Source organism: Trichoderma reesei (assembly GCF_000167675.1).
Source record: "Trichoderma reesei QM6a unplaced genomic scaffold TRIREscaffold_15, whole genome shotgun sequence".
In the NCBI taxonomy this organism is placed as follows: Eukaryota; Fungi; Ascomycota; class Sordariomycetes; order Hypocreales; family Hypocreaceae; genus Trichoderma; species Trichoderma reesei.
This window is the reverse complement of record NW_006711162.1, coordinates 532,751-555,350: the sequence shown is the minus strand read 5'-3', so window position 1 is coordinate 555,350 and position 22,600 is coordinate 532,751. Positions and strand designations below refer to the sequence as shown.

General features: G+C 51.4%; 5 protein-coding genes across 5 annotated transcripts; 3 read left to right on the top strand and 2 right to left on the bottom strand.

Annotated features, from left to right (window-relative positions):
- Window positions 1-407: 407 nt before the first annotated feature.
- Window positions 408-2,714, bottom strand: TRIREDRAFT_109345 (uncharacterized protein; the record flags this gene model as incomplete). The annotated part of the gene is made up of 7 exons (XM_006966953.1): window positions 408-656; window positions 809-941; window positions 1,003-1,082; window positions 1,503-1,609; window positions 1,850-1,873; window positions 2,223-2,252; window positions 2,522-2,714. 7 exons carry the CDS (start codon window positions 2,712-2,714, stop codon window positions 408-410), a joined length of 816 nt encoding a protein of 271 aa, XP_006967015.1.
- A 6,143-nt stretch (window positions 2,715-8,857) lies between these two features.
- Window positions 8,858-9,998, top strand: TRIREDRAFT_109344 (uncharacterized protein; the record flags this gene model as incomplete). The annotated part of the gene is made up of 3 exons (XM_006967047.1): window positions 8,858-8,946; window positions 9,186-9,537; window positions 9,600-9,998. The coding sequence occupies 3 exons, from the start codon at window positions 8,858-8,860 to the stop codon at window positions 9,996-9,998; spliced, it is 840 nt and encodes a 279-aa protein (XP_006967109.1).
- Window positions 9,999-12,191: 2,193 nt separating this feature from the next.
- Window positions 12,192-13,268, bottom strand: TRIREDRAFT_64925 (glycosyltransferase family 32; the record flags this gene model as incomplete). The annotated part of the gene is made up of 2 exons (XM_006966952.1): window positions 12,192-12,887; window positions 12,996-13,268. The coding sequence occupies 2 exons, from the start codon at window positions 13,266-13,268 to the stop codon at window positions 12,192-12,194; spliced, it is 969 nt and encodes a 322-aa protein (XP_006967014.1).
- Window positions 13,269-17,189: 3,921 nt separating this feature from the next.
- Window positions 17,190-20,252, top strand: TRIREDRAFT_64963 (uncharacterized protein; the record flags this gene model as incomplete). Its single annotated transcript, XM_006967046.1, has 2 exons — window positions 17,190-19,481; window positions 19,554-20,252. Coding segments are annotated over 2 exons (2,991 nt in total), but the record flags the coding sequence as incomplete, so codon positions are not given.
- A 153-nt stretch (window positions 20,253-20,405) lies between these two features.
- TRIREDRAFT_65012 (uncharacterized protein) lies at window positions 20,406-21,477 on the top strand (the record flags this gene model as incomplete). The annotated part of the gene is made up of 3 exons (XM_006967045.1): window positions 20,406-20,778; window positions 20,846-21,104; window positions 21,225-21,477. 3 exons carry the CDS (start codon window positions 20,406-20,408, stop codon window positions 21,475-21,477), a joined length of 885 nt encoding a protein of 294 aa, XP_006967107.1.
- Between the last annotated feature and the right edge of the window lie 1,123 nt (window positions 21,478-22,600).

Here is a 22,600-nt window from a genome sequence, read left to right as displayed (position 1 = left end):
AAGGAAGAAGCGACCAGGGCTGAGACTCTTTGGAGGTCAGGGTCCTGTTCGTCTTGTCCTTTTGCACGGCCAACCGACGAAGCAACGGAGCGGGCTCCGTTGGGCACAGCCTGTGAGCTTCGCCCTCCCTCCATCTCCCTCTCCATGCGTTCTTTGCCACACGTTGGGCTGTTACTGTTGATGCTTGCTCGCTCGTGTCAAGCTCTCCTTGGGGCCTTGTTGCATGAACACGCCCATGACGTGCATGAAGAAATGTCAGATGGAAACATCAAGACCCTTTTCTTTCTTATACTGTTCCAAGATGGTGGAAATCCCTCAGTAGTACGGCACGAGACAATGCCGATAGGAAGCAACTGTCATCGTCTCCTCACGCACACACACGAGACCTTTGAAGGGGCCTCGCACCGCTACTTCAATAGAAAGAGGCAGACAGAGTCCGGGCCAACAGATTCATATGTTACCCCCTGGTAGCGGCCGAGTCTTATGTCCGGCCTCCACTTGCGGCTGGCGAGCTGGTACTGGCGCCTCTGGACAATCGACAGGACGGTGTGCGGCGCATGGTGTAAGAGGGCATGTACCCAGCTCGTCTGCTGTGAGAGCTGTGAAGATTGTTGCTCTGTCCCTCCTTTGCTTGTCTCCCGAAGTCTACTGAAGGTCTTCAGGAATAGGTAGTAGTACTTGTACGTAGGAAAAAGTGCTCATGCGGAAGAGTTCCTCGGCTAAGATGGGGATGTCACCGCTCAAGCTTTAACGCATGGCATGCCACCAAGCATCCCTAGTTTGATTACCTGCGAGCCGCTTCACGCACCTTGATGGCCAGTTTCTGCGGATCGGTCTCTGTCTCGTCATGGCGGACCACCTCTCTTGCGATGTCGCATCCCCAGTTTCGCGCGGTGACGAAGACGGGACGGCGCGGACAGCGGACACGGACAGCTCTCCGCCTAGTCACTTGAGAGAGACAAGAGCTTTCTTCGACTGTCTTCTGCATTCTAGTCGGCTTACATGCGGTAAGTAGTGCTGTGTTTCCACGCGGTAAGAGGAGCCAGCTCCAAGCCACGGCCCTCGTCCGCTTCGGACCGAGACTATCTAGGTGGTGAAGACTGGAGCTTGTAATGCTACTTGTGCCGCCTTTTCACTAACCTGCTGGGACTAACACCTGCTACTATTGATGAGCTTGAGCTGCGTCAGGTGGGTTCGCCGGCTTTGGCTTGTCCCAGAATGGCGGGACTGCGGCTTCACGCTGTCTGTTGCCGAGGGCTTTTGTGTTTCAAGCCGTGAGCATCTTGGCATCATGATTGCGTACTTCAAGACGCATCAGATTCGCGCTTATTATGGCCGTCTCCCGTTGACTGTCCAGTGTGATATCTGCATAAGACATGATATATCCATGGCCGTTACCCGAGCCTGTATGTAGTCACGTCTGGGATTCGGGATCGACGGCATCGAGCCTCATGGAGCGTTTCGCACTACATGCGACAGTTCCTGCAGAGGACAAGGCCTACCTTATGCTTGCCATATCCTCGCATCCAGCGGCTCATTCGGCTCGTCAGAATGACTTTCTCGTAAAGACATGCCAGGCTGCCCATCTCGCAGCTCTTCTGCTCAGGGACTACAATAACAATAAAACAGAGATTTATCTGCTTACACAAGCTACAGTTTAACCTGACTTGGCCCGTGCCTGTTCGCCGACGGCTTTTATCTATCTTTCTGGACAGACGGATCGAGTAATTCGTGTACGGCTCTCGGGACAAGGAGGAGCCAATTTGAGAGAGTTCGTGAGGCCTGCCTATCGATGAACAGACCACGTAGGAATCTCGCAACGGCGTCGCCTAGGTAGGTCAATGCTTACTGGATGACATGAAGCATGGCCTACCTGTGAAGTTACAAGACAGCCGTTTGACGCTCTGTAGGAGTGCATATTTTTCATATAGCATCCTTATGCCCCGGCGAGTCATACCCAGTGACAGACAGCAGAGCCAGCGCTATCTTAAAACGCGGGGGATCGAACATGAACATCAAACGTCGCTTGTGTTAGCAGAGTTTAGAAACAGCAAAAGAGATGCCAGAAACAGCCGTCGGTGGCTCTCCAAGCGCATCATTTCCGCTTCGACGTGGCGGTAAAGAAAAGGGACGGAGATATACAGTAGGCGAGCGAGGACCCCGGTAGATGCAGCTTGACGTGTGCATGCACGACTAATGTACTTACCTTACCTTTTACTTACACATGCACTCCATACTGCAGTGGTCGCTGGCTGAGTATTCGTATATGTACGAAGTGTATTGGTGGCTATGGTTCAGAGCATCATGCACGTGTAGATGCGTCCTGCATGCAGCCTTGACTTTTGCTAGAGGACGTGCCGGGCGAGAACGGTGAGCTTACGGAGGCTTAGCTTTCTTCTACTGGTTGGTTCGCGTTTGTTCGAGGCAGGAGGGTGTGGTGAGAAGGGCGGAGGACGTTGGTGTTTCGAGGGACTTCTTCAACCATTGTCTAGACTCTGTGGAGGACTGGGCCAAAACTTACAATACTTGTCAGCCGGAAGCGTATCCCATACTACTCTGATATGCATCTTGCAGCAGCAGCAGCAGCGACGACAACAGCCGTCGGGATGGCGCATGCGCCTCTGCGCTACTACCCGGACGAAACGGACACGAAGCTCGAGGACGCGAGAGCGAGAGCGATGATGACGATGCATGAGCTCTGGAGCATCTGACATCTTGGCAGTTGGGCGATACCACTGCCATCGTTCCGCAGCTTCCGTGCGAGCCAGTCCAACGAATAGACGTCGTCTGGCATATGCTTCTGCTTGACCACTTTGAGCTTCTCGGCGCACACATGGTCGTCTTTGAGGCGACGACCTCGGACTACTACCGATCGCACCAGCTGCCCAGTCGCCGCTTTCTCTCGATGTTTACTAGATCCAATCCATCTCGACGACGGTCTTAATGGATATCCTTCGCATCCCGGAAGCGCTCGAATACATTGGAAGGTCTTCGACAATTCTGCCTCGACGATAATGACAATGGCAATTTCGCGAGAGATCTCGCCGAACAGGAACTCACGGATCCCCAACCAAGACAGCCAAGATTTGTAATTGCTGCTAACCGTATATATTTCTTGGCAGTTCTCATGATGCTCTTGTTACTCGGGATGGTGATGGTACTGGCGAATTATGGAAGGCATGTTATCCCGGTTTGCAACCAACAAAAAGGCAACAGACTCTCATGCATCGTCGTGCCTAGTGAGAATAACTTAGTGATTCCGTCGTCTTTAAGAGGCTGTTCTGCAGACATGTCTATGAAGAAAGATTTGTCACCTATCATTTGGCCTCAATCATTGTTGGACACCGCATTGCCAGATAGTCATTCAAGAAGGCGCCGTGGGCGGAATGTGCGTGAAATGACTGCTTTAACTTGTGAAGCGGAGGGTAGTATTGTAGAGATGCTTTCATGTTTCTTCTTCTCGCTGCTTTCTGCACCAGGATATTGAAGGGTCGTGGTGTAGTTCACGATCCGCAATGGCAGTACTCCTCGCCGTAATTCAGTATACGTAGCCTTGGCATCCGTGAGAGAAGGCTATGTTCTTGCCTGCTAAACAGTGTGATTTAGACTCATATGAGAGCCTATTTACATGATTAACTGTTGATGAGTCCATACTACTTCTACTTGTCACGAAGTCGCCAAATCTCACGGTCGGGCTAGGCACATACCGTTCGATTGGTAACCTCTACTCTTGTTTCGAGCAGTTTTACTGCCATATAGAGATTCTATTCTATTGGACATTTCAACAAGACACTTCTCCACTGAAATTGTAACACAAGTTCTTGGCGATGTATGGTAGGGACTTCTCCAACCAGCGAAACGCGTCTTCTGAAGCAGTCTCTGACAGAACCTGAGGCCAATTACTGCCTGACCACTTAGGTTAACATTTCAGAAGTGTCAAAGAACCTTGGGGTCTCTTTCAGTGTCATGTAAAAGACCTCTCCTTCGAAGCTACGCCTTTCATGTCTATAACATCTGGGAACAATGGTGTTTGACTCCAATTAATTACCAGGTTGTACACCTCCCATCCCCATAGAGTTCATGCCTCTACGTCTATGTGAACTTCTTTTGTGTCTCACATGTTGGACTTGTTTACCATTGTGATTGTGTTTTCGTCGAGGAGCGTACTCCTAAGCTTCCTACGCAACAACTTTGCGAGCCCTTCCAAACCGCTTATATCTTTCCAAGACTAGACAATTGGTTCCTGGTGACCTTTCACTGCAGGAGTCATGAGATCTCCTTTGCTGGTAAGACACGCCACTGATCATCAAGAGAGCAACAGACAGCAGGCAGAAACTGATACAGGTTTTCAGAGGCCAGGACTCTGGACGCCTTCCTTATCCTCGATTTTTCTCTCTAGTGGAAAACATGGTCTATATTGAGGTAACTCAGACATACCGAAACTTTCCGAGTCTCAAGACTCTCAAGAGTCTCGTACTACTAGAACATGGCAGTAGCCATGTCCACAAGAGGGGGGCTGCTTCGGCATCGCAGCGATCAGCTTGCCGTTGCGCCTCGCTTAGAAGTTCCAACAAAAGACACGGACATCCAACAGCTTCTTCTGAGCTCGCACATCCTGTGACTCCATGACTGCGCCCACACAATGGCCCAGACGATGCAAGTATAGGTACGTAAGAACTCTGCATGAATGTACGCATCAGCAGTGAGAGTTATGGCTGCTCAAAATGTAACTCCCGCCATCACAATGTGCCGATTCCGTTGTATTCGAGCATGGTTGAACGTCAAAGTCATGTGTTGTTCAACTCAACTTCACGCCCTATCGGCCTACTTGATGCCTTGTGCTCGCGGAAACTTGAAGCAGCCGGGGTGGTAGTTCTGTTGGCTGTCGACAACCTGGGAATAAACCCTGGTAACCGGAGAAGACGTCGGGGCTAATGGCCAACAACAAGGAATGCCCTATGATAATATGGTAACAATGCTACATGCATGCATTCGCAGATAATATGCGAAAGACAACATGCGAACTGCTCCGATACGAGTCTTGGACTAGAGTGTCTGTCTGTCGTTCCAATCGCAAACATTACCCACCTCTTAGAGGTACAAGCAGCTTTACTGTACGCATGGTAGTCAGGCTCCCAGGCAATTGTTGGCTACGCTGCACACGCAACTCATAGTCAATCGATTGAACGGCTCGGTGCTCAGTATTGAGAGTTGCTGGATTGTAGTATTGCAGGCGGATAAAAGCAGATGGCTGAGGGACTGTTGTGGCTAATTACATACAGCCTTTTGGCGAGGAATCCATATGATGGCAAATACGTCAATATCGCCGGGGCCTGCGAGACTTTCACCCTGGCAGAAGGATCGGTGGCCGTAGACTCCATAAGGTCAATGCTTCGTTCATGCCTGTCGAGCCCATTTCCCATGCGAACGGTAACTGTCCGAGGCCTGAAGACGCCCACAAGACGATCATTCCTTGGCCACGCCCCCCCCCCCTTCTCTTTCTTCCTTCCTTGGCCAACTTGTTCTCATCACTACTGCATTGCTTTACCTCTATAAACGATTTGACAGCGCGTGTATTTGTCGACAAAGGAGAACCAATCCAGTCACGAATCACTTTGACAACATCTGGCAGCAGGACACTTGCTTGCTCGCAATTACACCCCTTCCCCTTACTATCTGTACCCCAAAGCATGGCTTTGCCAAGAGCCTCCCGGGATGAGTGTACGGACTTGGATGGTGCACTTCAGGTCATAATTTCGGTCTGCCAGACATCGGCTCTCGGCCTCCCTTGTCCTTGATCACTTCGATACCATGGAATGGATGAGCACGGCAGCGTTTCTGGGCCACCATGCCCAGTCTGGGGCACGAATGGCACTCTCCGTATGATCCTTCGGCGGTTAATGGAGTGCCCCCACAACTGGATCGTGGGAGGGTGTGAGTATGCGTATGATTGCTGCATGGTTGTGAGTTGATGTTTCCAAAAAGGCGGGAGGATGTCATCTTGTGCGCAGCCTCAGTCGTGGGAACAGTGGGCAAGACCCGCCCTCCAGGGCCCCCTCTGCCAGGCATTGAGACCGGAGTCTCTTTTTGTCTCGTTGAAGAGGCTGGCACCGACTTGCAACGTGTTTGGCGGAGATTCTTGGGTCCCGTATCCCTGCGCTCGGTGCAGCAGGTGATCATGGTACTACAATGATTGCAGCGAGCAAGTGGCCGCTGGTCAAATTTTTCTTACAGAAGCAGGTCAAAGTATCAATCTTCCGTGTGTCCGAGCGGGCTGCCGAGGCTTTAGTCCTCCAAAAGGCGCATAATGCAGTCCTTCTTCTGCTCCTCCCGGATATGGACTTGAGTCCTTTCGGTGCCTCTTCCAGAAAGACGTGGCAATCTCAGGCAGTCTCAAGGCTTATTCTCCCATCTTCCGTATGCGCTCAGCTACATAGTCATACATTCACAGCCCAAGACCACAGGCAACAAGCCAAGCCAACAAGCGATAGAGACTCGTATGCGCTCGCAGCTCGCGTTCTCTTGTCTGTCGGAAGAGGTTTCCTCTTTTAGCTACCTACTGATATATTATTGTTGGCTCAAACGAGATATACCTCGGGCTATGGACGGAATAGCTATATGTGGGCGGATCACCATACTTGTCACCTACCTATATGGACCAAACTCACATCCCTCCCCCTGTTCGCTTACCAGTTTCTTTGAGCTGTCTTGGTTTATTCGCGCACTGATAGCTGCATCTTTCATATGGCCAGTGCAAAGTTTCTGATACGCGAGTAGATATGAGGGTCATGAACTAGGAGCTTTCAATAGCCCATTGACTTTCAGTGAAGCCTTTGCGTCTATTGGAAGTTTCATACACTCTTCTGAGAGCCAACTATCCTACGGGACAGGTGGGAAAAGCCGAACTGGCAGCTGTACTGACGCGAGCGTCACTTAGTGATCGACTGCACTCGGCATCTTGATTTGGGCTCCGAGATTCTTTATGAGCTGGCTTATTCTTTTTCTCCCACTATGAACGTGTGCGGAGGAACGTGCACGAAGCCGTACGCCGGCGTCAGTGATAGCCGGCCCTTGCCTCTTCTTTGGCTTGCTTGCATCAATGAGATATCAACGGAGAGGAGTGCACTAACCTAACAGTTCCATTTCACGGTATGAATTAGGACCATTGGTTCTCGTATGACGTTTATCTCCCGTATGAACGACGTTTTGCGGCTGTCGCATGCAAGTACCCTTGGTAGGGATAAGACAGGACGGCCGTCTTTCTCAGCCCTATGCAGTGCTGCCTGTCCACGTTTCTGTTGATTGTTTCACGAATATGTAGCATCGCTGTCGCCCGGAGCAGCTTCGTCGCAACTCATATTTGGTCTGCTCCAGCCATGTTTTCCCGATAGGAGGCTAGGGGCGGCCCGTGGTGGATTCTCAATCCCCGACCTGTCTTTATGAGAAGGCCCGATAGATGCAGAAACTTGCGACTTCGCGATGCCATGGCCCTCACTGATGCCGCATCTCGGGATAATCCCAAAATTACTCCGTTCGTCGAAAGATGAGACTAATTCTCGTACTTGGTGTCCAGGCCCGGCGTAATACAATTGCCGCTCGAGTATCAAACACTCCGTGTTATTTTGTGGTCACTGGCCGACCCATCAGCGCCTCGAGGCAAGGGATAACGCATATGGGCGTCTAGGAATGCAGGTATTGGCCTTCACTCTTCCTGCCAATGGAGCCTCTTCGCTTACACACGGAAGAGTGGAATTGGAGACATTCTCTTGCTCGGCCAGGGACCCAACCCACTGAAAAATTGTCCCTGGTGATCAACAAAAATTTCATCACCGGACAGAGCAGAGAAAAGCGGATATTCCGTATCAGTGTTGTAGGTATAACCCGGTCAACTTGATTTCCATGCCCAGATGTCCTGGGGAGTGGTAAGCTTTAGTGATGTAGGTAGATGGTAAGGTAGTTGAGTCTCTTTGTACGTATTTCAATTGAAGACGGTCCCATAGCTGAAGTTGGATGGTTCAACATAGGTAACAAGCGGGCAGTTTATGAGCGGAGTCCAGGTTTTGTCCAGAACTAACAGGACTTGGGTGACTTCAGCAGCCCACCTGCATACACCTTATGTTCTTGAACGTGCTCTCAAGAACGAGTTGTCGCTACGCAATCCGAGGTTTGGAAAACTCCTGCGAGAAATTTGTCACCGTTATCTGATTATCACATGTGGTCCGCTTCACACGACTTCGTAATTCTATCGCGCATCGTAGCCGGGGAGCGCTATCTCTTCTTCATGTAATCATCAAATGTTACGTACAATAGCCTTGATGGATGTACAACCGATGGATGTACAACCAATGAAAATGCCCACGGTCTTGGATACCGCCAGAAACAAGCACTGGAAACTTGGGCCGCTTGTCGATATGTTGCGATGGAACGCACTGCCGTGGCAGTTGCACTTATCATCAAGGCATGAGGTATAGCCTACATGACCTAGAATGTGTAGATTACGTATATCAAAGAGTCTCTCAACCAGATATATGTATGGAGAAAGAGAGTTGCATACATAGGGAGCACACTTCAAGTCAGGTCTCAGTACTTGGCTGTTTCAGATGATGATAGTGTAACCCTCCGAGCAGGAGACTTGGGGCAATGACCTGCCCTGTCTCAAGATACAATATATAGGTACAGTCGTTGTTGGCACAAGTTCACGTATACCTGTCTAGTAACAAACCCTATCGTGTCAATTCCTTTGGGAACCACTCTATTGACGGCATCTTAGTTGCCAGTTTACAAGCGCATCGAATCATAATTGTCCATGTCAGAAACCTTCGCACAGACTCGGATATAATCACGAGAGTCTTGAACAATGTATAGCGTTAATGAGTTTGTTTTCTCGTCCCAACTCGGCCGAAAGTGGATGAGGTGCAACTTCTTAGTTAACCTCAATGACTGCGAGTGAGCCTTAGTGAAGCCGTCAGCTCCCTGGACCAATCGGCGATATTACCCTATAGCTGTCATATATGACTTGGCTTTTCAGTCAGATCTTAATGTGCAAAGCGTACAAAGAAGCTCAAAAGCTACAGAATAATCAAGAGCTAGTTAGCCACTCATCTAGCGCTGAGTAGCTATTGCGAATATCATCATTTTGTAGATATGTGTATGACAATATAAATACTGTCTTTGAACCATCGTAGCGGTCTTTCTCTCGATGGGCTCCAACCTTTCACCCGCGCCAGGAAGACCAAAGTCACAAATAATCTCAAAAATACCTTACTTGTGTCTATAACTGTCATGGGATTTCTCTCAGATTGGCCGTTCATTGGCTTGCTTGCTGGAATACCCCTAATCTACGAACTCCTCAAGCCTACAAGCTCTTCACTGGGTGCTGATACACGAGTGCAGCCTCGATGGAGCTCCTTACTCAACGACAAAGGCTGGTGGATGCGCGCTGCCTTGCCTATATATCTACTGCACCAATTCGAAGAACATGGCTACGATTTCCTGGGTAGGCGCTACGCGTTCCGAGCATACTTTTGCAAAAATCTGGTATGAGAAGCATCATGTACTCTTGCTCTTCTCTTCACTCATCTCTGACACATGTGAAATAGGGATTTGAAGATATCGAAGCCTGCCCGCTGACTCCTCTTGTCATTCTTTTTGTCAACGGTTCACTCGTATGGATCACTGGGCTTGCCGCGCGAGTAAACATTCAAAATGCGAGAAGTTTCTACGGATTCACGCTTATCAACGGGTTGACGCACGTTTTACCAGCAATATTCGCTGGACCAAGGTATAACCCAGGACTTGTCACTACGCTGATACTGTTCTTTCCTGGGGCATTTTTTGCTCTACGGGCACTGGGTGGTGCTAAGAGAGGCATTGCAGCTGGTGTTGTATGCCACATTGTCTTGATGGGTTCAATGAAGCTCGCTGCTAAAGGCTTGATTCCTGAAGGGGCTCTCTGTGGGGTGCAGGTTTTGGACACACTTCTGTTGCTTGCACTGTGATCTGAACAATATATCTATGAAGAAGGTTATCTAGTCCTGGCATTAGTGATCAGTTGGTATCTGCCAGAAATGGGGTACAATGAGGAATACCTTGTTGTTAGCAGGCATATTCCTATGATGAACACTTTAGGCCTTATCAATTTTGAAGCGAGTATGGGAATTGCGACGGACAATATGCCACTTCAGACCTAGGAACAATACAAGCGCATGTAGATTCACGACAATACGATGACTGCACGCTGTGCAGCAGTACAAAAGTTGACTCAAAGGCTAGGCTGTTTGAATATCAACCTGCTGTAAATGATGCCAGCTCCTGCCCCCTGATATTGGAAATTGAGGCTACAAAAGGTGGTGAGTAGCACTGGGGCAGATGGAGCCAAACAAGCGACTAGGATGGTCAAGACAACCAGCAGTCGATACTTACCTTACTGTGTATTATGTATGTTTATCTACAAAACAAGTCTGTCAACCGCTCGTCACACAGGCTACTCATTCTACATGGTTCTCCATATCATCTGAAGCCACTACCTCTAGACTATGCTGAAAGCTTGGCTTCCTTGGCGTACGGCTAACTGTCCTCAACTTCCTTGGCGTTGTCGACTGCCAGATGCATCAATAGGACATACACCAGGCTCGCTGCCATTGACTGCTGTGTTGAAGATTATTGGCCTACCTCCATACAAACAGCGGAGCTTGATTGCATGGTCATCTCGAGAGGTCGAACATCTTGATGTCTGGATTGCGGCTCAACAAGTACACTTCAAAGTCCTGATTCTTTTCCACCGAATCATGTAAGAAACACCAGCTGTAGCACAATTACCGCGACAATCTTCAAGTCCTCTGATGGTTTTGAAACGTTTTAGCCGTCTTATCAGACACACTTGCTTCTATCTAGATGTACAAAGAATACACCACCGTAACCTAGCACTTTGTCTGGGCGAAACAGTACGACAGCACATGTCAAAAGGCCAGTCTCCGCAAAAGCAGAACCACCATCAAATCCCTGACACACTCCCGGGCTAGCAGAAAAACGTGGGGTTTCGATCCAGAGGGCTTGGCAGGGGCATCGGTAATACGAACCTGCTCCGAGGGCGTGGGACAAGCTGGGATGTCATTGCAAGCCACGCAAGCCTCCAAAGTCGGGATTGACGAATCAGAGTATATGCATTCACAACGATGCATCGTCGCTGGATCGGTGCCAAGCCCTTACTCGAAATCTTCAACAATCGATGGAGGAGAATGATGGAGCTGTCCAGCCGCTGAAGGAACTAAACTTGGCATCTTCTTTTGGAAGCATCGCACCTGGTATACACTCCTGCAACTGAAGGCCATCAAAGTCAGTTTCTCAGCCTGAGATGTCTCAACCTGTGAATACGTAACAATTTGAAACAACTTCTAGGGCCCGGAAAACTGCAATGCCAAGCTACATGTAATTAACCCTTCAAGAAGAGCTAGACTGCCAGACGCTTGAAGCGAACTTGGCAAACATTCCTAGCATGAAACGCAGACGCCTGGTATAACCGAATCAATAGGCGAGCGTGGCGATGCAAGAAAGACAGCCAACAAACGACGAGAGCTCGGTCACTGAGCCACCATTTGACGACGACGAGGATGTGCTGCATACGTAACCCATATTCCCAGCTGACGTTCCATTGTCGTGGCCTTTTGAGGCTGTGAAGTTAGCTGCTTCCCTGCTGCCCATGTCATTGAGTTCGTTTTGGCCGTCTTGTAATCTCTAGTTGCTCCTTGCTTAGGATCAAGTCCCTGTTGCCATGAGACTTTCAACATTCGATGAGTGGAAGCGTGACTGGCGAGTCTCAAGTCTTTGAAACTTGACAGAGTCCTCGATGTAAACCTGCTGGCAATTCATAACATGAGAAATCGACGGGTAGTACAAGCCCAGTCCAGACACCTCCTTAAAACTTTGCCTGTCAAAGACAACCAAGCAACTTTGATGATTAAGTTATAGTCATTCATCTGTTCTTTATAATTAAGGGCAACAAATGAGCTCCCAGTCTAGGTAGGTGAGCGCGTTGAGCCGTGTAATATCATTAATCCGTTGCACCGTCCGTTGATATGTCAACAAAATACTCCTCGCCGTAAATCAGAATCCACTGTGCACAAGATGCAGCCATTATCGCAACATATATACAAAGAAAAGAAAGAGCCACCCTATATTAACCGCTGCTCCCTTCATGCCAACTTGCTCTCCTTGATGGCGTAGGTTATAGACGGGACCTTGCGAAGGAAGGTGTCGGATACCAGCAGCAGCACGTAGTTGATGAGGTATAAGCCGGCCATCAGGCCAATGGCGCCCGCGAGGAACCAGGTCCATGGTCGAGTGCCCAGCCACATGAGAGCGTGAGCATCCGCCTTGTGCCAGGTGGCGCTCTCGAGATCGGTAATGTACGGTCCCAGCTCCGGAGGATCGATGACCTGAACGGTTGGTGACGGCAACGAGGGCTGTCCTAGCAAGTAGTCCTTGACAACAAGGCTGAGGAACAGCGGCCCAGAGGACATCATGATGTTGGCATAGGGCTGGATCTCGGCCCAGAATCGAGTAATGTCGTAAAACAGAGGCAGCTTGGAGACGGCAGCGGCGTAGGCTGGGTGTCGGGCGGTGGTAATCATGAAGTCGTTGGTGACACCGGTAGGCAGCGTCGACTTGAAAAGCGCGTAGTGAGGGCCAGGGCCTTTCTCGAGCTCCTCGAAGGGAATCGTTTCGTTGCAGAAGGTGTCCATGTCGAGGTAGATGCCGCCATAGTGGTGCAGGACAAAGTAGCGGATGGCGTCGGCGCGCTGGATGGGGAAGGCATAGCCGTCCCAGTTCTCGACAAACCAGGGGTATTCGGTAGAGATGAAGTCGCGAGCCGACTCGTCGGTCCACAGCTGAAAGAGAACTGATCAGTCGTGCTGACATAGAGGGGAATGAAGATCCAGAAAGGCGCAGTGAATCATGGGGTTCATGAGTAGCGCCAAGTTGTCACTGAGACTCACCATGTACTCGAAATCAGCATAAGTCTCTCGGCAGCTTCGCTGCGACTGGGCCCATTTCTCGGGAATCGTGGTGTTGGGCGTGGTCTGGTGCAAGATTCGGGGGATTCGCGGATGGCTCACTTCGTTGTCGAAGTGCGAGGAGCCCCAGGTGGCGTTGCGAGGGATGGTGATGCGCGGGTTGAAGAGCTCATCGTTGCGGCGCAGCAGCGTGATGAGCGGCTCGAGGGTGTAGACGAGCAGACAGACGATGGACAAGTCGACGAGCAGCAGCATCAAGGCGGCAGACCTGTTGAGCCTCGGAAAGCGCAGATACTTCATGGACCATCGCTGGCACGACGAGGGCGAGTCGCGCTCCAGGCGCTCTTGACGCTCCTCGTCGTACTGACGCTCGTTGCTGCCAAACATGGTATGACGATGCTGCTGAGATGCGGTGACGGGGAGGAAAAGGGAGGAAGAAATCAGAAAAGAAACAACGTTGAGAGAGTGAAGGAGATCACCAAAACAGCAGCATGAGGACCATGGAGAGAGAGCATGGGCGACTTGTTGAGGTCCCGCAAGCGCACCAAAGGGTTTATCACTGCGCTTGAGCAAAAGGCCGCTATGGAGAGACAGAGACGCTAGAGCAACGGTCAAAGGCGAGAGAATGAAGCCAGACAGGGGCTGAAATTAGGCTTGGGCTGCTGATTGGCCGGGACGAGCAGGGAGGCGATGCGAGTTTGGGGGCCCAGGCCTGAAGGGTCTTTCAGGGACCTTGTGCTTGCTGGCTCGTCCAAGTTGGGAACATGACGGGGAAGCAGAGGAACATGAAGGCGTCGACACAGTACCATGTTGGTTGACTCTTCACGCTCACAAGTAAGGTACAGCTCTTTGCCAACCCTCGTACTCGTCCGTATCCCGTCGTACCCCCCCCCCCTGATACATGTAAGGTAAGGTAGGTTTGTACACTGCCCTCAGGAACCACGTCCAGACAGATCAGCAGCAGCGTGGCGTCTGCCTCCAACCGTCAAGCGTCCCAGGATCCAGTCGTCCAGCGATCCATGTCAGGCACGCGCAAATACTTTTCCCTCGGCGCCTATCCTATCCGAGCATAACCCTCTCAACCCCGGTCCAGCCTCCCCCCCCACAGCGGCCACAGTATCTTGGCAGCCCTACTTTCAAGCACTGGCGATTTGCGGCGTTGCCAAGGTCGCCTATACGTGTATCTCACACGCCATACTATGCTCGCAGATGCGGAGGGAGGGTATCAGATGTAAAGCTGCATACTAGTAATATCAAGTCTTACCAGATCATCCACATCATACCTACCTATAATAATATTCCGTTGTACATACATACTATCGACTCGGCCTCTCGCCAAGCCCAGATGATGTCGTCTCGAGCATGTCGTTCCCCATCTGGGTATAACACGGACAGTCCCCCAGTCGCGAGCTCTCTATGTATTTCGTCAATTTATCTGAAAAGGGCCACCGACCGACGCAGAGTGAGCGGCTTGGGGGGGCGCATTCGACGCGCGTTCGCCAGCTCCTCTCTGGCTCTTGTACCCGCGAGCCACGCACTGCGCTGGGGCGGAGCCCTCGATCAACGCTGAAGATGAAGAGCGTGGGAGCGAGTTGCAGGATTCAAGAGTCGGGACCGTTTGTGGGCTCGGCGGTGGCTCGCTTCTTCGGCTTTGCACATCCCACGGAGTACTTTGTCCTATCATACTGCAGTCATGTACTTGTTGCTCGCTTTCTCCTGGTAAACGCTGCGCCTCTTGCATACGTACTGTGTCGATTCCATCTCTCTCGCGCTCTCTTCTCTCCAAGCTTCTAGACCATCTCACCACCTCACGTAGGTATTGGACGTATTACAGAGTACCAACTCGTACAGAGGGATTAAGGTATGACCCTCTACTGCAGGACCCTTTTTTTTCTTCCCTTTCCCACCCACACCTTTGCGGCAAGCCTCGTGCGTAACCTCGCAATTAGCCTGATTCGTGTTCCCACGAGGGACTCGAGATACTAGCATCCTGTTCCCCCTGACACGGGCAACTTGTCGCGATTCGCGAGCTTCGGGCCGCCCAACATGTGACTGGCTTGAGGAAACGTTGGAAGGGGCCCTCATCGACGGTCTACTGTATTACCTACCTCGTGGACTCCCACCCTCACTGTTGCGATGCTGGCCTCAGCTTGCCCTTGAAGACAGTCCAGTTCATGCGCCGTTGCCGCCACCTTCTGGCCTCCCCGAGGCTAATGCGCGCTTTTCCTCTGCGAATGCCTCTAGAAAGCAAATTGATCCCTATTGCGGGGTCCAGCCGAGTCCATGCCGGCTAGCGTGCAGAGCCGTCCTGGGTCGAGGGCTGTTGGGTCGCGCAACCTTGGATCCATGTTCTCTCTGGCCAATAATCGCGCCACTGTCCCCTCCGCATTAAAGCCACTGTGTTTAAGCCTTTATAGGTAAGCCCGCACCGGAGAAAAAGATTGATCTCCGGAATAACATGCGGCCCGACGGCTTCATTTTACGCAAAGTTCAGTAAAGACTGCGCATATACGCAACGTAAAAAAAATCAGCTTATACTGCTCTAGGCCCTCTATAATGCACTGGAAAGCGCGTTTTAATAGATACTAAAGCCATGACTTTAATGCGTAAGGAAAAGGAGTGGTGCTGAATTGAAGGTATTTGACGTTGTATAGACCAGCGGGAGGACTAGCGGGCACTTACTTTTTTTTTTTTGGTGAGGAATTACTAAAAGGAGTTAACCACAGTGGCTTTAATGCGGAGGGGACAGTGGCGCGATTATTGGCCGTTCTCTCTGTGCAGCCGATTGGAGCAGTCCGCGGTGATGATCTCGTTGGAGGCCTGCCTGCGGTCTGTGCAGCTTCTTCAGCAAACTGGATCTTGAGAGAGTATTAATATCTCGTTCGTCACGGGTCAAGTCGTCCCAATTCCGTCTCTTGGCAGATGACGTCTGGATCGGCTGTGTATGTACAGTACAGTGTCAAGCATGGCACTCGTGTGTGTGTGATTTGTTACTCTTTTTGAGGCACAGTTGCGAGCATCCTGCGGCAGCGTCTCTCAAAGGGACCTTTGAAGCAGGCACATGCGACCTCTTGACCAGATATTCAAGATAACTGCTACTAAATCACGGATTCACGCCGGGGAGACGAGAAGCGCCGAACGGGTGTGAGGAGGTCATCTGATGGCGACATGTCCAATCTGCTGCCAGACGAAGCCAACACTATCCGAGAGGCGACGCCCAGCGGGGTTGCAGACCGTAAACATACAGTACCTCGTACCTTGTGTATGATGACCGAACCAGCACTGCCGCTCCATGCAAGGATGACTTCTCGTTTTGCTCTCGGTCCACGATGCAAGCTCGATAACTGCTGATAGTAGTATCACCAATGCAGCTTGTTGCAGGATTGTGAAATGGGGGTCTTATGTTGTGAGGCTTCACTTCCTGTCACTGCCGTACCACATACAGTACTACCTACGTGTTGCAGCATGGCATTTGCCTGTGTGTACAGTAATCGAGAGAATACATACATACATGAACCGGATTGATACGCGTGCAAAACAAGGAAACGGGGATGATAATGGCGTCACTCATCAGCGAGTCTCAACTGCTCCGTCATTTTCTGTGTGACCTCACTCTGGACTCGCTTGAGCCTGTTCCTCGTCAATCACTTCTTCGTTTATCGTCTCAGAGCGATGCTCACAATTTGTCCAGCCCCACCCGTGGCCCAGCAGCTTAGTCAGCGATGCAACGCGCCTGAAACGCGTGATTTCGCGTTGAGGGGGAGGGGCAAGTAAATTGATTCCAGTCTGGAGCATCATTTTATCGCGTGCCGCATTTCTGGGCTGCAACTCAGACATCGGGTTTCCGTACAGGCCAGCGTTTGTCTGAGTCTGGTGCAGACAATTGACTCTCGTGTTCACTGAAAATCCTGATTCTGGGCCTCAATGGCCATTTCCAAGGGCAACCTGCCGCGATACAGGTAGAATCTTTGGTTATACCATAGCAAGCCCAACTCGACTCAAGGTGCCACAAGCAAGCACAAGACAGGCTGTGATATCACATTGTCGGTACTTTTACCATGACTCAAGGCTACTCTGAATGCCAGGTACTACATGCAAAGACCATCTTCCAGATCTCAGCTGGCTGGTTGCTTGAGACACTGACCATGAACACCTCGTTAGGCTCTGCATCTTTCAGATGCCAGCAAGTGCACCAAAGAGGCCACCCATGCCAACGGCATCTTCTGCTGGTTTCACGCCAAACAGGTCTATGGCCTCTACAAGGGCTACAAACGGCGAAATGCCGAACTCGATGCCCTAGAGGCCGACCCCCCGGCTTACCTCAAGTCGTCCAAGGTGCCTCTCGCAAACCAGACCTTTGAGGACGTCGAGGACCAGGAGACTCTCAGGGAACTGCATTCACATCTCTTCAAGCGATATGTCCTCACCGGAAAGGTCATCGATGCTCGCAAGCTTCATCACACGCACTTTTACTCCCTCCACATCGACTTTGGCCACCAGGCATATCTCGACAAGCTCAGCAGTAACCGCCACACTATTCTCCGGTCCCTGGAGAGATTGGAGAGGCGAACGGCTGATGTGCTCTACCAGAAAGAGCAATGGTTTGCTTGGGTTCGTGAGGCACAAGAGGAGGAGGAGGCCAACCGTGAAAAGGAGCAGAAGAAGATCAAGCAAGAAGCCGCCTTGTTCAAGCGTCACCGCGAGAAGCTGCAGGCCAGACTCGAAAAGGCCAGGCGGGAGGAGGAGCAGAAGAGCCAGGATGCCTACCTCGAGGCTGCCTTCCGAGAGCGCATGGCAATGTCGGCAGAGGAATGGGACAACGACGAGACATGGGATCCCATCAAGGATACTGGCCACGACAAGCGCAATCAGTATATCGATCTGATTAAGCACTTTCTCTGGATGGATGTGGACGACGCCGACGAAGACCAAAACACCCCAGCTGACCCAACGCCTGCGGCTGCAGAGGCGGCCCCAGACGCTCCTGCAGAAGCTCCTGCGCCGGAAGACGGCCAAAAAACCTCCAAGAGAGGCAAGAAAAAGGCCAAGGCCAAGGCGAATGCGAATGCGGCGAAACCCAGCGATCACAGCGATCACAGCGCCTCGACAACCGACAGGGGCCAAAGCAAGCTCATGGCCATGCAAGATAGCAATCCGAAAAACCTAGCCGTCGACCAGCACGTACCCGACAAGAACAACATTGAGACAGAGCAGGAAATGAGGAAACGCCTGAGCCAAGGAGTCGACAAGAAGATGGACAACATATCCGGCTTCCAGCTCGTTGGGTCATTGGAGAACCCCTACGAGACTCATACAAGGACGGCTCCCATGACCAACGATGAGATCGAGTCGGTCATCAAGGACATCAGAGAGATCAAGCTGCTGCTCTTCTGCCGCCTCTTGCTTGCGCAAGCCTCCATGTTGCCCGCAGCCCTGCGAGCCAATAGTGTGGAAGAGTTCCTTAACGACGCCGAGCTTGTGGATTCGGACCTGCGAGACGTTTGCTTGAAGCTGGAAGACCCCTCTCTCCAAGAAATTCGAGATGCATGTGCCGACTTTGCACGTGGGGATGATGCAGAAGACGATGTTGACCAAGATTCGGAAGTCCCTGATTCTGAAGACGACGAAGACACTATGCGCGACATGATGACTGATCATAACCGCTATAGCCATCTCGACTCTGGCGAATGGCTGATGGACAAGATTGCCGACCGCCAGTATAAAGCCCTACCCAAGAGGGAGAAGACGACACGCGCCCGGCCGCAGAAGACGCGAGTGACGGTTTGTGGCAAGAGTGTGTGGAATCACGCCAGTGAAAAGGCAATGTCTCGAGACGGCTGGCTGCATTTCTCAATCATTGCCAAAGACTGCGATCTCAAACATGCCATTGAGCTCTGCCGCAACTGGGCCGAGTTCACCGACCTCAACCTCCTCACCCTGTGGCAGTACTTCCCGGCTTCGAACTGGACGTCCTGGGCCAGCAACAGGCTTATCCAGCAGCTGCAGGAGTTGCAGTTCTTCCCTTACTTTGTCGACCTTGATGCCCAACGACACACTCACCATGTCCAGGTCGGCGGGCGAGGCCGAGTGCGTCGCCAGCACGACATTTGCGAGGGCAGAAACATCATCGTTGGCCACATGAAGCGCGGCGATCCAGTCACCCGGCGCTTCCTGCAGTATGTGACAATGCGAACTGGGGAGCTGCTTGTCCTGGTGCGCGACGGTAAGACCGGCCGCGTTATAACGGCACCCCCTGACGAGCATCTGTGGACCTACCGCCGCAAGTCAGGCATCGGCAGAGCCTCCAAGAACGAATGGCAAAATGTGCTAGAAGTAGGGCCTGCCTATTTCTACATGACCGACGTCCTGCGGGAATGGCGCTTCTCATTCGATGACTACTACGACGTCTTTATTTGGAGCTTTGTGCCTGGTCAATCACCACTAGACATGTATAATGTTGTCATCTCGGTGAGTGCCCCAATTCAAAGCCTCGATAATGGTGAACTTCGTACAGCATGCTAACTGGACGGCAATAAACAGGAGCTTCGCACGGCGTGGCGCATCACACACCCACGAGAAGCATATTCGCACATGGAGCCGCTCTTACGAACCTTGACCCGAGAAAAGGATACGATGCGCACTCGCAAGATCAATCCCGGCGAAGAGGTTGAGAGTCTCTGGGATGTCGTCGCAGGCGATGCCGTGGAGTTTTGCCTATTCGACGTCAAAGATGGAAAAGTGAACTGCCGGACCACGAGGGAGCTGGCTTCTTCCCCGTATCTCTTTTACAACCAAGCAAACGTGGCAGAAGATGAGGTTCTGTTTCCGGATGAGCTGGTCTCCCCGAGGGATAAAGTGCCGTTCCGAGAAATCAGAAACGCCATCAACCGCCTGGAGGCTCCCATGCTCCCGAGTGAAGCGCGACATTTGGAAAAGGGTCTCCAGGCAATTTGCGAGGGCAATGATCCCGGTTCCGTGATGGATCGGGCAACGGATAAAGACGAGGATAGCATCTGGGCGCTTCCCACCTTATGGGAAACTGGCTTGCGGCAGGTCCTTGGAGGGACTCTTTCAGCCGAGCAGCGCAAACTCCTCAAGCAGACGGGCCTGAATACCATCAATGAGAGCCAGTTGCTGGCCGACCGCCTCGAAAATGCAGAGGGCCTGGAAATCATGGAGCGTGACAGGTCCTTTAGTAAGCCTTTCAGTTCTGACAGCTTTTGCAGGCGAAGATGCTAATCACACTTGATAGACTTTAAAGAGGCATTCCACGACGGCGACCTAGAGCCTGGAAGTAAAGAAAAGTACCTCCAGGTTCAAGAAATGATTGCCTCCATGCTCAAGACTCCTCATACTGGAGGAACCGATTGGGTGTTTTACATCGCCGAGCTCATGGGCTGGCTCAACCTTCGAGCAGACTACGACGAATACTCAGACGATCCTAGGGCACCGTGGCCCCATAGCTTCGTTGTGCAAGACATGGTTCAGGCTTTTGTGACCATGGCCATGTTCTTCCCAGAGTCAGAGATTGCCGCCAATGTGATGAAGCTTTTCGACCATGAGTGGGAGAAACTCAGAAACTCAGCCATCTTCGACCCCCGAGAACGAAGCAAGACCCTGCCTGACCGAAGAAGCCGAACAAGCTACAAGTTCCGTGACCCCAAGTTTTGGCAACCGTGGAAGGACCTTGGGAAGACCAAGCGCTACTTTGCGGATGTATATCCCATGGACTGGAGCCTTGCCGTGCGCCCGATTGTCGCCAAATGTCAGTTCCCCTTTTGCTTTTGCTACCCTCTCCAACGGCTCTATGGGCCTCAGCTAACAAATCGCAGTATATCGCGCAGGAATCATCGCCCCAGCATATCTGCAAAACGACCCGGAAATCGTCCCCGGCGTAGCCACAGCCATGACCGAGCCTCACCGTCCCGACAAACTCGACCTCTTTATCTGCTACGAGGACCCCTATAACCGATTCGCTCCACAGTTCCCACCCAACTTTGCCGGGCCGGACAAATGGCCAAAGCTGCTACCTCGTGCCGAGGCCTTTGCAAGCAAACACCAAAACGCCCGCTTCGCCCTTCTCCGGCTGTGGTCCGCGCCGCACTTTTACCCGCTCATGGTCGGCTTGCAGAACCGGCAAGGCAACAGCTTCCTTGATAGCGTCGGGCGGCCCTTTGAGTGGAAGTTTGTCAACAAGGACATGCCCGGGAGCGAGTTTAGCATTCACCTGACTGTTTCGTCGAGGCTGGATGTTCTGAAGCCGCAATTTGGAGACAGGGTGGTTAGTAGGGGAGATTTGATCCTCGTCATGGGAGAGGATGCGGTTGATTTGATGAAGTATTGTACGGCTGTGACGTTTGCTCTGCAGACGAAGCCGTGGTTGAGAGAGGTTGATCTGTGGAAGAGTTATATCAATGTTGAGTTGGGTTTGTTGCAAGAGTTGGATCCGTTTTGGTTGGATTGATCAGAATATAGCGACGATTAGCGAGTATGTATCGAATTTTTTACGAACCAACTATACATTCCCCTGCATTTCCCCTCTGTCACTGATTGAACTGGCAATGGAGTTGCCATGTGACGTTTTGTCAAGGTCAAGAAGCATCTCTTGTTCGACCTGAATACCTACTTGGTAGGAGCATCCGTCAACGGCTTCGCAGCACATACTGATCACTTAGAGGAACTATCATGATGTCCGGCTGACGATGCTTCCGGATCAACTTCCCACTCATCTTGCCTCAATATCGATCATGCAAAACCCGATACTGTTAGAGATGCTTGCCGGGTAGCGGCCTGGATGACGGGTACAAGGGATGCTGGTCACAACACAAGAATGCTACGTTCCGCTGTCGTTATATTTGTGGACATAGTTGGGTCGTTGCATTGCAATTCGATAATCTGAAGCCGTTGAATCCTGTTCTGTATTTGCGTCAGGCGATCACTGCAATATCACCTAGAGAAATAACAGGGGTGTGGCTGCATTTACTTCTGGTGCGTGACAAAATACTTGATGGACTTACTCCTGGAAAAGAAAAGGTCAGAGCGGTATCGTAAATCCCGCTGTAGATGACAGCCTACCGGAAGGATGCTTATTCGCTCTTTATGATGGTTGAGGGCATTCCGCGTCAGAAAATAGCCGCCCATCTATATGGAGCTACGACGTCCAACCAACTCATCTGCAGCGGATGTAAAAAAGAGGTGCCCGTTTAATAGGAATCATGTGGTGGTTCTATGGCTTTGGACCGACTGCTATTTCTTACCTTGCTTTCGCCCGTTGGCGGTTCGCTGGATAACACGGCCAGACAGCCGGATTTGCCTTAAGCGCTGGGATTATACGTGCAGCCAATGCGCGTCGCTGCCCATGTTTGAGAATCTGCAGCCGTGTCTGCATGGGCTTACCAACAGCATTCAGGCATGCAGTAGATACATGAGGATGAACCCCCCTGTCGGGCCTGGTGATCCTCCGCCTTCTGCCACCGAATGGAGGCTCACTGACCGGAGTTGCGGTCGACGATGATGTTCATTCTTCATACCAGCTATCTCCCGTCCCTGTGGGATTCTTGCGGGTCATACAATGCTTCTTGACTCTA